This window comes from Terrapene carolina, unplaced genomic scaffold (assembly GCF_002925995.2).
Source record: "Terrapene carolina triunguis isolate 2854851 unplaced genomic scaffold, T_m_triunguis-2.0 Scaffold211, whole genome shotgun sequence".
Classification (NCBI taxonomy): Eukaryota; Metazoa; Chordata; order Testudines; family Emydidae; genus Terrapene; species Terrapene triunguis.
In genome coordinates this window covers 29,295,476-29,311,404 of record NW_020664562.1, presented here as the reverse complement: position 1 = coordinate 29,311,404, position 15,929 = coordinate 29,295,476, and the positions used below count along the sequence as shown (strand labels likewise).

The following is a 15,929-nucleotide window of genomic DNA, read 5'->3' as shown; positions in this document are numbered from 1 at the left end:
GCAGGATCAAGCACAGTTGCAGTGTGGGATGTGTTGTGCTGGCTGCTGCTGGGTCAAGTAGTAGTTTAGCTCCATCCGTTCACCAAGTCAATCAGGCAACCCCCTGCTAGCCTCAGCTATGCCCCAGTGTGTTGGTGGGAGACTGACCTTGCTGCAGTTGGCTGCCTGACACTGCACTTCCACCCAACCAGCTTCTTTTGCCACTGCCCACTACACACTCAGCTGCACCAGGCACTTCCCCCTACTAGAACTCCCACCGAATCAACTTCTTCATCTATCCAGATGCTCCAGCTGACTCCTCCAGCTGCCCCTCCTTATCCTTCTTAGGGCTGGTCTTCACTACCCGCCCGGATTGGCGGTAGAAAACCGATCTCTCGGGGATCGATTTATTGCGTCTCGTCGGGACGCGATAATCGATCCCCGAATCGATGTGCGTACTCCACCAGCCCAGGTAGGAGTAAGCGCCATCGACGGGGGAGCCGCGGCGGTCGATTTGCCGCCGTCCTCACAGCGGGGTAAGTCGGATCAGATACGTCGAATTCAGCTACGCTATTCCCGTAGCTGAATTTGCATATCTGAAATCGATCTCCCCCCCGTAGTGTAGACGTAGCCTTAGAGAGACAGGTTCTCCTGGGGTGGAGAAAGGGGAGGTTAAGGTCCTGCCTCTGAAAACTCGGCAGCTATGTGAATTGGTTGTGAGAAGAATTCTCCCCTGTTGTGTAGCTGAGTTTTCTGCAAATGTGCAATAAAAGAGCAACAGCACATTGATTTACACTGTAAAAACAGTAGCTTTTCAGTGCAAAGGACTGAAAACTTAACTTTGTAACATTTTTTTTAATTAAAGCTCAGAATGTGTAGAATCCAGAAGAAACCACCAAGCAATTCTGAAATTCTGAAAACGTTTCTTCACTCTGTGATTTTCTCTTATGCCTGGCAATACCTCATTACTGTATTTATCTCTGCTTCTAAAAGGGAGACCCTGGACCAATTCAATATGAATTTAGATCTTTGGAAAACATTCAGGAATTTTTAAAGATATTTTGCAATTAGGCTAATATGATTACAATGCCAAAAGCTATGTTCTGTGAACATGATAAAAAACGTCTGTAATGGCTTGTGTTACTTTCCTCTCCTTGAGCATGGGATAGAAAGTGTAACATCCATGCATACGCCAGAAAATGTTTTCCTTTTGTCAGTTTTTTCTCATTGTTTTAATTTGATTCCTAATTTTTTTTTTTAAGGTTTCAGCCGAGCAGCACTACCATTTGGTTTAGTTAGGAGGGAACTGTCTTGCGAGGGCTACTCCATTGACCTTCGGTGTCCAGGAAGTGATGTCATTATGATAGAGAGTGCTAATTATGGACGGACAGATGACAAGATTTGTGATGCCGACCCTTTCCAAATGGAAAACACAGAATGCTTCCTCCCAGATGCCTACAAAATTATGACACAAAGGTAAAAATGCATTTACTGTTTTCCAAAAGTGTACCACACAATTAATTTACGCATTGTATATGTACTGATTTGCATTTTGTCTCAATTAAAATATCCGTATCATTTTTATCTAGTAATATTACAAAGAAATTGAAGCTAGCTACCAGCAAATCTTTCTGAGTTCCTTTTATAGTCTCTGTGACAAAAGTGAGAAAGCAGGCAGGTGATTGCAAGGAGAATGAAACATTTCACGTCTTTGAAGCGTCACTGTATCCTCGTCTTTCAGGAGGTCAAACTGCACTCAAAAAGTATTCAAATGGCTGCTGCACATTTAAGCAGTTTCTAAATGCCCATGCTAAGTTAAATGCTTGCTATCAATACGATCAATAACTGACCCCCTGCTCACCTACAAAACATATCAAACTAAAAAAACTGTACAGACAGGTCAGTTCTTTGGAAAGGTGGTAGATATTGTCCTCTTAGAGGACGAAACTGCTTTCTGACTGTCTTGCTCAGCAGGTATTGCTATCACTCCAGCGTTCAGCAAGTCGCCCTGTTAGTTTCAGGGTATGAGACATAGCACCAATAAAAGGGACTTACTGTACAAAAGCATCACAGAGACTGCATCTGCACTGAAGATTTACAGAAATTCTCCTGTCACGGCCTAATAAATACTTGTTTAGATCAGCCAGCGCTAACAATTGTGGAAGCTCTAGTGTAGATTGGTCATGGGCATTTTTACCATCCTATCATCATCAGAGATTGGATAGAGACCATCTGAAAAAACTCCCTTGTAAGTGCTCAGATGATATCTACATATGATTAGCTTTGTCCATTTTTGTTATAAAATACAAAAAATCATGTCTTTTCAAATAGTCTCATTTTAACAGACAAATGAGTGGATATTGGTCAAGATTGATATGATTTCCCCCTCTTCAAAAAAACCCACCCCTCATTATTCTCGGGGGGGGGGGAAAAGGGGGCCTAGAAAAAGGTGGAGAGAACCATAAAGATTTATGAAGTCAAGTGCATGGTATTTCTTTTATGCTTTATTTCTTTAATTATATTTTCTTATACTATAAAAAGGCATGTTTTCTGTAAGTAAAGCTAAAAACAATAATTGAGTCTCCAGTCTACTATTGTCTTATTACTCTTTATCTTCCCTTCTATACCAGTACACTTTCACCAATTTATTTTGTATTTCAGTACCTAGCCTATTATGAAGTTTTTCCACAGTTTTATTTCCATGCTTTTCAACCATTTTGATGTTATTAATTGTAACAACAGCCTTCATAGACCTAGAATTAGGGTAGAAATCTGGATCTTCAATTTTAAATGCTAGAAGGGTATTAAGGAATTTGAGATTATGTTTCACCTGATGGCTTTTGTATTTGTGGTCAGTACTGGAAGGACTCCAAAGCTAATCCTGGCCAAGTTAATGGAAAGGTTCCAGAACTTCTCTGAATCAGTTTGAATTGTCTTTTTGTGGTTCTAGTTCATTGTTGTTAAATAGATCAAGACAGATTTCCACTGAGACTGCAGCAGCAGTGTCATCAGCCTGAGCGTCATCTGTCAAGTCCCTTCGAAACCACTTTCAGTTGCTTTGTAAGTGTAGTGCTTCTCTGTAGAGTTCCTTGTTGTGTAAATTACATGTTGTGTTTTGATCAAAGTCTTCTTTATGCTCAGCACATGTTTCAGGATTGTGGCAGTTGGATGCAAATATAAACACGCAATCTTCCTGAGAGTTCCACCAGAGTGTCATTGGGAAGCTGGGACATCAGTTTTTTCGTCAGTGTGCATCAAGCTTATGGTGGTTGCAGAAGTATTTTTGAATTTTCATGATCTGCAGAACTGGGCTAGGTGTTACTTTATATCTCAACTGGAAAAAATCGTGTGCTGCATATGTCAGAGGTTTAGGTTGTTTGCATCTGAGAAGTTTTAAACTTTTTCAATTTTTTAAAATTCTCTTTTGTTATCTAAGCAAATGGCCAAGACCATGTGTCACACTTTTTTTCTACTTTCTTGGCTGAAATTTCTAGAATTTTTGACTTTAATGTTCTGTGGTTTTCTTTTTCAGACACAGAATCAATGACATTTAGTAGGAATGCACTTTCCCTCTGTCTTCCAATATTTTCTTAACATTGCTCAATTTGTGCTATATAAAAAGAAGGTTGCAACTTTCTTATCAAGTGTTTCAAGTCTTTATCTTTCATTTGTTTATAATAGCATAACCAGTGATTGATCTTAGTTATTTTGGAGGGTGAATGGATGCTGGTCCTGAATAAAATGTATTTTGAAGGGGTGTTGTATGTCTTGAAACAGGCACTTGTTTTTATCGCAGCTGTATTTCAATGACAACAGTGGTATAGAGGATCATCAGACTCACTAGTGTACTGCTGTCTTACCTCAGCAGAAAAAAAGCTTAATTCATTTGTACATTTGCTCATGAAGAAACCATTTTTTTGTGCTTTTTGAGATGAGCACTAATCCTTTCCATCTCACTACTTAACAGCTCCTGACAATGTTTTCTTTTTACTTCAGAAGAATGATCTATTTCCATTATTACTTCAGTCCATTCAGTTACTTTCTGCTGCCTTCAATTTTTTGGCAAACTAAATCATATAAATTCATAGAATGATGTTTGGTAATTACTAAATGCTAGCCATGTGTTTGCAGTATTACTCCGCAGCTTTAGCATTTACTACAAATCTAAGAAACAACCTAGTGAAAACTTAAGATTGAAAAATAAGATGAGCTAACCAATTTAGTATAGAATTGTGATATCAGAAGCCATGTCCACTTTCTAGAAGCTTGTAGATTCTGGCAAACTAAATCTCTCTTAACATTGAGAGATCCACCATCTGCTTCAGCATCCAATGTTAGTTGATACTACCCACTGGACATGGTCATCTCTTTACACTTACTTGTTTCTTTTCTTCTTTACGTTTCTTGATAGTTCTTAATTTTCTCATTTTTTTCCTAATAGGCCCATCTTAGAACATTGATGTTCTTCAACACTTTGCTTTTAACTTCAAGTATTTTTTATTCACTGATTGAAATTAGATCCAGTGACTCTAGTATAAAATCTTTCACCTATATGTTATGGTAGAACCTCAGAGTTACAAATACCTTGGGAACCGAGGTTGTTCATGATTCTGAAATGTTCATAACCCTGAACAAAATGTTATGGTTATTCATTCAAAAGTTTACAACTGAACATTGATTTCATACAGCTTTGAAACTTCACTTCACAAAAGAAAAATGCTGCTTTTAGACATCTTAATTTAGATGAAACAAGCACAGAAACAGTTTCCTTACCTTGTCCATTTTTAAAAAACTTCTCTTCATTTTTTTAGTAGTTTACACTTAACGCAATATTTGCCTTTTTGGGGGGGTGGGGTTGGGGGGAGGAGGGTCTCTGCTTCTGCCTGAGTGCATACTTACAGTTCCAAATGAGGTTTGTGGCTGACCAGTCAGTTCAGTATGTTCATGTAAACAGAAGTTCAAAATATTAACTTAAAAAAGGAAGGGAAAACCTGGCAGCGCTTCCATCCCCCCCATGCTCTCAGCCCTACATCCACAAAACCCTATGGGGTTGTGGGGTGGGGTGTGGAGGTGTGGTAGGAACTGTATTTCCCACAACTCTAGATTTGGTCAATTTCATATAGTTATGTGTTAGCTGTTTGTTATTCCTTTTTTTTTTTTTTTTTTTGGTAATGTAACATTATTTCTAAAATATGTGTTAATGAATGAGCAGTATAACTGCCTAGCAGTAGTTCCAAGCCATGTGGGATTTTTATGTGTAAAAACAATCTGGATGAGTTGATACTTATTAACTACACAAGCCTCCCCTAGGGAGAAATTTACTATTTTTCCCATACTTTTTTCTTTACATTTAAAAAAAAATGAAATAAGGTTAGACACATAAGGAGCCTGAGGACAAGAACTTCCTTGCTTGTGAAGTGTCCTGTGCGCAGCTGTAGCCAGTAACTCTTGTGAGACTTTGAAGTTGACATGACTAGCTAATATTGTTCTTTGTAGACAAATTGGTGGCTTGAAAATTAACTTTAAAAAAAAATTCCACTTAGAAGCCAGTTTTAGAAGAATTAAGATGGTTTGCCTGAGTTATTTTCAAACTGCCTGTTCACCTATGAAGACTTTCTGCCTGCAGTGTCAACTTCAAAGCCTCGCTTTACAGACACTGAGGAACTGCAGATGATCACTACCAATTTCTGTTGAGGCAGGTATAATATTTACACATATATATATTGATTTTTTAAAATTAGACATTCTATAATAAGCCAAATAACATTCAAATGTGTGTGGTTGTTAGGAGAGCCACATTTTTCTGGATGCTGGGGGCACTTTCTTTCCAAGTATGGATAGAATACAACAAAATACGCCTTTTATGTTTGGTAATTCTTTCTGGATGATATTAGACAGTTGAAGTGAATTATCCAACTTATATTTTAAAACAGAATTCCTAGAAGATGATACATACAAGCACTAAGCAAAACCCTGATGAATATTAATAACAGAGATTTGTGTGGTGCCAATATAATACAAGTGGTTCACTTTCTTTTGGCATGCATATTCCAAGAACCACATGGCTTTCTTTAAAATTTTGGATCATCAAGGAGGTAAAATTTCTGCATTGGTGAGTGATTAGAAGAAAGCTGCCAGTCAGGATCTCTGGGTTCCATGCCCATCTCTACAACTGACTTGATCTAAGTCATTTAACCATTTTGTGACCTGGTAGAACTAATATGAAATGAAACTAATGGGCTTAAAAGAAAATTTGTCATATGACTCTGGATCACACAGAACTGATAGTTCGTTTAGAAAGGCAAAAACAACAAAATTTGAGTGCCTGAAAAGTGTTAATGGACAGCAAAAGTAGCTTTCTAAATCAAATGCAGTGTCCTTAACAATAAAGGCTATAACATTTTTATTCTACAAGCAGCTGCCTGGATCTTTGAAGATGAGATCTGGTCTGTATCCTGCCACGAAGAACAGTTTCAAATAGGCCTTTGAAAGAAGGAAAAATTAAAAATGATCAGAAAACTGTACAAACTTTGCAACTTGTGAATGCACCAAATGAAAGGATATTTATCACACAGTCATAATAGCCTGTCCATTTTTTTAAAAGTGTTTATAGAAAAGATATCCAGATTATTTTTGAACTGCAACCAAAAAGTGACCGTTTCCTTTGTTAATAATATTGGACTTTCTGGGCCAGACTCTCATTTACACTAAGACCCCCATACACCACTCTGGCAATGTAAATGGGCCTTTAAGTAAATGCCATTTAAACCCACCTACGGTTCCTTTATACTGCCAGAGTGATGTAAACGGACATTAGCATTAATAAACCAAATTGACACAGATTCTTATCTTTATAATGATTCAGAAAAGTATGCAATCCAAAAAAAAAAAGAAAAGAAAAAGTCAGGCAGGTATCACCCTTAGCTAAAAGTGATCTTTTCACTCTTAAAAGCACGTGCGAACACATACACATATGCAACAATTAGCCCACATTAGAATACCTTTGTAAATGAAAGAAGTTCAGGTAAAATTATTTTTCTTAAAATAATGTTTCAGTGAGTGTACTAATAAATGCATATGTGACTCACTTGCAAATGTGTTTTGGGAAACTAACACAAAATAAATTAAGGGCATGCCTACACAGCCCCCCAGTTCACACAGCAAGGGTGTGACTTGAAGTGCGCACTGGCATTCTGCAAAGTAACTCACGCCTCATGGATGCTGCTGGCACAAACTAAAAGGTATCTAGTAAAGTTCATGTTCTCTAAGTCTTCTTTCAAATATGACTATGTTAATGTGAACTGGGTACCTTTTAGTTCACGCCAGTAGCAACCCCACAGGAGAGTTACTATGCAGCACGTTAGTGCGTGCTGCGATTCACACCCCCGTAGTCTGAACTTAGAGGCTGTGTAGACATAGCCAGAGAGTGTTCTTTTTAAAAGAGTGGATTCTAGCATTTAACGAAATAATTGTCACAAGAGAGAGCTAGTTTCCTTACTCTGAAAAAAATATTGATTGTATCCTCAGAAGAGTTCCACAGATGGTAGGGAAATTGTGGAAATATCACTTAAAAGATGTAGTTTTTATAAGAGGAAGGGGGAATGAGCCCAAGAGCCATCCCTCTCCCTCTCTCTCCATACAACCTTTGGAAGCCCTGCCTACAAGTAAGTGGCTGTACTGTTGTGGTGAAGAGGGTCTGGATGGAGTGAGAGAAAGCCAAATGAAAAGCCACTGATGCTGAGGAGCCAGCGAGTGGTGCAGATTCTATGCCTCCATGCAGATGCCCTGGTCCTCCAGGGGTATACGGATATCTGTGGGGAAATCCTTAAATAAGGACAAATTGTAGGAAACTTTGAGTTGAAACTTCCTGAGCTTTGTGCCCCTTACACCGTTTTTCTCCTCATGAGTGCTAGATTACTGTGATTGTATTTTGTTTGTTTAACAGCACTGAAATTTGTTTTAGAAAAATGCACAAAGATTCCCATGGGTTTGTTTTCCAGAAGACAGATAAGAAGAGTAGATGTACATAAGGTACAGGTCAAATTAGGGACCTTCCCCTCTTTCAGAAATCCTTCTTTATAAAATGTTACTACAGAAAAGTAGGAGAATAGGGCACACAAAAGCTGAACTAAAGGAAGAAATTCTTTAATACAATTATTGCTTTATCTTCCTTCATGCATATTACTCTTCCGCTGCAGGATAGCACACAACTTCAATCACCATATCCACCATGACAACAGAGTGACGTTCCCGTTTACAGTCCTGGCACCTTGCATTCCTTCCATGCTGTAATACTTTAACCTCTTGTGTCCATCATTCACCTTCCATAAGACTCAGCTGCACTCCAGCCAAAGTTCTATAGAAGAGCAATTTACTTGATTTGTTCCCTTGACCTTTCTATTTTTGGGATAGGAGGAAGGTCACTTAAACTTCCTAGATCCTTGATTTGAGAGTTGCCCCTCTTCCTTTTTCCCTAAGCCCTGCAAATATGATGGAAAATGGACACTCATTTGCTGGGGAAAGAGAGAGCAGGAAAGAGAGGAGATGTTCAATCTTTTCCTAGCAATGCAATGATTTTTTACATTCCACGTATCAATGTGTGTGATATATCATTGAAAGAAAAAATGAAATACCCTTCCACTCAGAATACACATCCTGCAAGTGCTACATATGTTCCTTGCTTGTCAGGCCTACAAAAGAAACAGTGGCATATCAGATTATCTCCTTTCAAGTGAAAACAAGCCAGGTTCTTTCTAATTGAAATGAAGTAAATCTTTCCCTGGACTCCAGTCTTGGATGGAGGGAGTGTCAATCGCCAATCCCTGCTGATTAATCTCATCAGAATGAAACACTTTAACTTCTTAAGCCCTGTCTGCACCAGTGGAACGCAAAACTGGTTTCAGAACTGGGTTGGCATATTGCATGCTCTGCCAGAATAAACCATTTTAGAGCATCTCAACCTAACTCCCTCTGACAGGTCTCAGACTTGATTCAGTGACCGGGTGTAGCCTGGTTTTAGGACTACATTCCTTAATGTAGTTTTAAACTATTATAATGGCCAACACTTCCTAGTCAACTCCTCATCTCTAGAAGGTGTGTTGTTGAGTATGAAGCACCTCTCTTTTGGGGGTCTGTCAGGCATAGACAAGGGCTCATCAGACCCCTGCTGCTGTTTGTGCTTTTATATGACTACAGTAGCTATTCCTTTTATGGATGAGGGTTGCCTTTGTTAAAGATATTCAGTAGTGAAACGTGTCTGTCTCATAGTATGATGTAACCTGCATTTTTCTATTTCTGTTCCCTGGATAGTTTGGATATTTGCTCTCCTTTTTATATCCAAAAAGTAGTAATATTGATATCAGATATCAATTTGGATGACTACTGCCCTGAATGCACGTGCATCAATGCTGCCATAGTAAATGACCGAATGTAAAATATAAGGTCCTTATTTTGCTTTGGCATGTCATTGATGCCCAGTACCAGATTGCTGATATCTTCTTCACAACTTCTTCTTTAGCATACACGTTTATTAAAGCTATCGAATCCCTTTTAGACTGCTATTAAAAAACTCCTCACATAAAAGAAGACATACAGTCATAAGTCCTGATGCTGCAAACAGTCACCCACGTGAGTATATTTATTCAAGTGGATGTTAAAGGGCTCCTCATACTGAAATTGGGCTTCTGACCATAGCCAATGCTGTGTGTCTCTGTAGATTTTGCTTTTCTTCTGTGTATGAGGCTTGATACTGAATTATGACTCAAGTATAAGGAAAAAACAGAAACCATACAGTGACCCAAGTGCAAATCTCTTTTTTATGAATTAAGATGTTCATTATAGAGTGGTATAGCACTGAATATTTATGAGTCACACCAAAATCTTTAGTCCACTGAACATGCTGCGTTATTAGAGGGAAAAGCAGTCATGTCCATGGGATGATAAAAAACCTTACTTGACAGTGTTCATTTTTGCTACCATTAATTTTAAATTAAAAATTGGTAAGCTTGGTTTATTCATTTAAAAAAGAACAATATTTATATAGATGTAATGGTTCGATCATTCTCTCACAGTATCTTTTAACAGTCTGGATACAAAAAGCCTCACTTTATTAAGTCTGAAAAACAGTCGGGTGAAGTGAGACAACTATCAGTGCAAGTTTATTCACTTTTTGTGTTCTGTGGTTGTTTTCTGCAGTATGTGATTTGTAGATTGATCTCTGGCATTGTAATTGTCTTAAGAAATGGACAGTCTGCAAAAGAAAGAACTTTTCCTAAACTTATTAAAATAGGCTACCTATTTGGAAAACTTCAATAAGAATGAATTTGACTTAAAATTAAATTGGGATACATTATTAAGCTGCTTATAGATGTTTTATTTTGTAATTTGGGATCTTTAAGCTGTTTTTATTTCCTTTGTCACTAACAAAAATTGTGATCAAATTCTTTTCTTGTATCACTGTATGTTTTTATTTGATTGGTGTATATGTGTTTTGGGGCATATTTTTTCATCACTCTGTGCAGTATATTCATTTGCAGTATTGTATGCACACATTATGTGAGAAGTGTGTTTCAGATTCGATCACTTTATTACAGATTTAGGGTCCCATCCAGCATTCCATTAGTGAGTTCACTAATGTATGTAAAATCTCTTATGTAGATTGTATCGCTTACTATACATATTGTTATGATTAAGTTATTTAGCCACTTTATTTGGTGGATTAATGACAGTGAGAACTTGGCTGAGACAACATTTGTTTTACCCTCAGTGCATTGAATTTTTAGCTTTCCGTTCATTATTTTAGATAATTTGTATACTTTCTGTTCACTTGGTGACTTTCTGGTCCTGAGATAGTCTCATTGATAATTTATGTTCTGAGATATTTAATATATAAAAAGAACATGTTTATAAATAGCTAAGACAATTTTGGGGTCATAAAATATCACTATAAGAGTATAAGACCATTATTTTTATATTTCCATAAACAGTTTGGTTAGATTCACTATAGTACTAGTCAAAACAGCTAAATTATCTGATAAGTTGATTTAGGACTTTTATACATGTGTTCATATAGACATTTATCTCAACATTTGCTGAGGCGACCTTTATTAAGCTATGATGACTGCTGAATATGAAATGTAACCAAGGTTTTTTTTATTCAAATATAATTTAAATATTCATCAAAGAGGAGTTATGCTCGAAACTGACAGAGACTATTAACATCAAAAAATATAATTAACTGCACTGGGTATCAAGAAGCAGAGTTAGCCTAATAGCCGAGAGGTCTAATTGCTCTAGAGCTTGAGAAGCAATGGTTTTATTTTATACTGTTGCTGAAGAATTAATAGTAATGTGGTTTCCTATGTGAAGCAATTAAAAGGCCTGTTAAGATTCATTGCTCTATAGGAAATCTGTTGAATATCACTTTGTAAACAGGATTGACATGTTTAAAAAAAAAAAAAGTGCATGAAGATGAGTATTGATAGGGCGAGTGTAGATCTTAAATTAACAGAGATTAGTGTGAATTGAAAAATATGTTTAAGTAGAATTATGAGAACTTTTTAGTGTTATGAAAGTAGTGCTGGCAATGACATAATCTAAAAAGCTTTCAGTGTTAATAATGCAATTATTTATTGCTATAGAATTTAGAAGAATTATTACAGTAAGAGAATTTAGCTGGGGAGAAGAAGAAAAGAAAGAAAAACAAGGATTTAGAAGTTAAAAAGTGGCCACAGAGTAATGTAGAAATGTACGCATTTCACATTCTGGAAGTTTACTTCTTCCACAGAGCTTAAAGAGCGCACTGATCTTTGTATCTCAATTAAGCTTTTTAGTTGAATGCAATAAGAAAATATCTTTTATTGAATCCCATAGATCTTGCATTTGCCCAAGCTATACTCTTAAATTGGACAGACATTCTGATGGCATTTTGACATTAATGAGGTTACTGAACTGAAAACGTTTAAGGGCCAAAGATATGAGCATCAGTATGATGTTACAGAATTAATTTCTTTCTTTCTTTCTTTTTAAATAATGAAGTTGCAACTAATTACTTAATAAATTGACCATGATTATTGAAAGACATAGTAATTCCAGTCTTTATCCTTTTTTTATGTAGACCAATAATACGCCTTCTTCCCCCCCCCACCCCCCAAAATCTGGACCCACAAATTAAAGGGGAGCCACAAAGCGTTCTTTTATGAAATGTAATAACCTTGAATATACTAAATGTGTATATATAAATATATATTATTACATTTACAATAAAATCTAACTTTTTAGGGTGTTTGTAGTCTTAAAAAAGATTAAAAATATCTCAATGCTAAAACAAAACTAAAAATCCTAACTAGAACTTCAGTTTCATATAAAGATTTGCTGCCTGTGTCATACATTATTTAACATGCTCACCCTGTTTAGATCAGTGACATAAGAGTGCGTGCTAGTTTCTCAGAAGAGTACTGTCTTTGCCGCATCACAGCACACTGCCTTGTACTCCCAGACTTGCACATGGTGTTAGCAGATATTTAAAGCACTTCAACCTAACATTTTATAGGTCATGATGAACTGAGCCTATAAAACAAGTTACTGCTATGAAGTTAATGCAGTCTTAGAGTGTAGCATAGACTGAATATTTTACTCAGTACTCATGTAATATTTTTAGTTTGCTTGGGAAACATCAATGGGGGGGGGATTCTTATCTCATATAAATTTGCAGTGTCAAATCTGTTTCATAACACAACTATGGTACAGAATCCTGCACTTCAAATTTACTATCTGGAGTCATATATTTTTTCAAGTTTGTCACGAAAGTATGGCAGTTATACCTACAATTTTGATTTCTTAATACATACATAGTCTCTAAAAACCTTAAAAGATGAATTGCGGATTTTAAAAAAAGCATTTTTTGAACAAATGTAGGGGATATTATAATCTCAGACCTTTGCTACATGCAACAAGAACCTGGCGTCCCCGCCCAGACTCTTTTAGCTTAAACATCTTGCAGTGAGAGACCTTAATATTTATTAAAAACATATAATATCTCATCTGGCAAGATATGTACTTTTTCCTTGTGCAAAAGCTTCCATATTAAATTATTAGTGGCAGTCTGTGCAATTAAGATCCTTTAACCTTATCGTTCATTACTTCCAGTATAATGTTCTCTTTCTCACTTTTAGCTGAAGGGACAGTGATTTTGAAAATGTATTTAATCTAAGCATTTTATCAGCACTGTGAAACTATTGTTTCAGCATAAATCAAACTGTGCTTCCTAACCCCGGGATTTGTAGGAGACCATGTTTCTGTTTAACAACAAGCCATTTTGGACTCAATTATTTTCTAATTTAAAAGTAACAATAACCAGTTCTCTACCCATCATCTTTCTGATGTTAACTTCATTTCTTATATACAGTGAACTCAGCTGTACTATTATGCTTCCAAAGCTGTAGGTGTTTTCTTATCTAGAATGTAGCAGCACAGATATTGCCTTCAGTGTATTATTCTAGTGCCAGCATCACAGATGGGCATGAAAACCATCATTTACTTTGTATATTTAGCTTTCTTAGATAATTTCACTGCCTTTGTGACAGATATAGCAAAAGGACACCTCCTGGAGTCGCATTTAAAAAAGAGCACTTTGGGTAATATGCTGTAGACAGAATACGTATGAGTTAGTGTTCAGTTATCATGAATGCCATCAGCAATGCCTTGTTGCTTTCTTATCAGCCACTTCCTGCTGTCAGCCCAATGCTAATTTCAATAGAAAAGGATTTGCATTAAATGTAATGCAGTATTATATATAGCTAACATGGGGGTTTTAATTGTGCAAACACATGAGACTCCTGCAGTGGTAGGTAGTTTGATAAAAGGATTAGATTATAAATATTTCTGTCACAATTAAAGATTAGCTCCAAGTTGATAGAGATGAGCTAGAGAATTTTTTCATACATTTCTTACGCAGGTGAGCCTGCTTGATTTTGTATGTAAAAACCACAAGACACCCATTTCTGCAAATGTAAAAGCAAGCAAAGAAACAAAAATCCACCCTACTTCATCGGGTTAAGACTGGGCACACTAGGATTCAGAAAAAAATAGTTTAAACAAGTACTTTAATCTAAACTGCAAATCAAAAAAGAGGGGAAAAAAGTAGCACTGTACTTCTTGAGTTAGAAGAGTGGGAAGATACCTTTGCTGAGGAAGTCTTGTACCTGGGAGCCTTGTGAGCTTTCCAGATGATAATTAGATCCAGACATCACTGTGGATAATGAATAACTGTGCTTTTGTGACAGGCTTTCCGCTGAATAAAAGAAAGTACTTGTAGTAAGGACTTTGAGATACATTTTAATGAAAATGACACCACTGTTACTGAGTTGATTGAAGACCCTACAAGAGACAGCACTTCTGTCTCAAGTTTTAAACCATATTCGGAAAAGAAATCAGCAGATGAAATCAAAAGGCTCTAATTTTGTTTTTAGTCATCAGTTCAACATATATTCCTATAAAGCCCAGACTGAAACATGAAGAAATGGTTTAAAAAAGGACTGTGCGATGTTGCTGTCAGATTGTAGTCTGAGTACCTTTCAAAAAATAAAATAAAAGGAAGTGATGAAATTAGTTATCTTTGGGCCTAAGATTTCAACTCTTGTTATGTATTTTGCCTCTGGAGGTCTGTTCAGCTGCACACCTGAATCACTGCCATAACCCTGCGGAATCAGCAGATACCTACTGATGGCACAGTGCCTTTGTTGATGAAAATCATAACCAAAAAGGGGTGTTCTCCAGGGCAGGTTTACTAAAAACAATTTATTCTTTTTCACCCTGTAAAACTCATCTTATATGCAGGTTCTTTTGCATTATTACAAACTCTAATCCTCTGAGTGGGTAATTAACGGACCAGAAAAGCCATTTGTGGAAAGGAAGAGCCATAAGGGTGAAAAATATTTCTCCACTGAATGATCTTTAAGGAGTAAATAATTACAAGAGCGAGAGGTTTGGGATGACCAACCTAAATCTGAGTATAATTAGGAGGAACACAGTCTGGAAATTGAAGCACTTGGCATGTGCAACAATTCTTATATCATAAGACTAATTAAATATTTAAAAGCGAAAATACTCGCACGATTTGAAGAAAAATAACCTGCCACAAAAGGGTCGCTAACTTTGCAGATAATTAGCAAGGGTTATGGGGGGAAGAATATCACAGATTGGCTCCAAGGTTCCTTTGCAAGGTCATATCTTATTATGCTGTATCTTTTATATGTTCTGGTAACAAGTTTCTTGCTAATTTAATCTAACTAGGGCATCCCATAGCGATTTCCCATTTCCCTTGTTAAAAATGTGATCATTTCTCTATGTGCAAACTGCAGTAGGTGAACATTTTATACATAATTGCTCCTAATTGATACAGGTCAAATATATTTTTTAATTATTCAAGAGGAAGTTTTGAAATTACGAACACAATATTGATGTTTAAAGATCAGTTAGGTTTTTTTTAATTTTGGAATTATGCTTTTCTCTCCACTGTATAGTGAGACCTGGTGACCCGGTGAATTCAACCTGGTCTCAGTGGCCTGCTCTGTACATAAATAAGGCTTACTGTCTTACTAAAACTACCCTACATTTATGTTGAGTGTGCAGTTCTACAAATGAGAGTTGTGCTAGATTAATAAGACCCTGAGTCAAACCTAATTTGCATTAAACTGACGCAAAGGTCCAGTCAAATTGTAAGGAATTATCAAAGTGCCTGAAGTATCAGAAGTTGTATTGACAAATAGCCATTGTAACTTTAAAATTGCTTATATGAGTAATAAAGGGGGATTTGAGGGGCAATTTTAAGATGCATTCAAGATCTGTATAAGTTAACTTGTAGAATAAATCTATGCATACTTTCATAATTTATGGTACAATATATATTACTCAGAGAATCACATTAAAGTGAGTAGGAAGCAGTCTTAAGT

General features: G+C 36.6%; 1 protein-coding gene across 9 annotated transcripts in view; it reads left to right on the top strand.

Moving 5' to 3' along the window:
• Positions 1-15,929, top strand: part of LOC113404972 (adhesion G protein-coupled receptor L2) — a 184,469-nt gene that overhangs the window by 97,730 nt on the left and 70,810 nt on the right. For all 9 annotated transcript variants that reach the window (XM_029912402.1, XM_029912401.1, XM_026655838.1 and 6 more), the window contains exon 3: positions 1,242-1,455. In XM_029912402.1, coding sequence (XP_029768262.1) covers positions 1,242-1,455 — 214 coding nt within the window. The remainder of the gene's footprint in view (positions 1-1,241; positions 1,456-15,929) is intronic.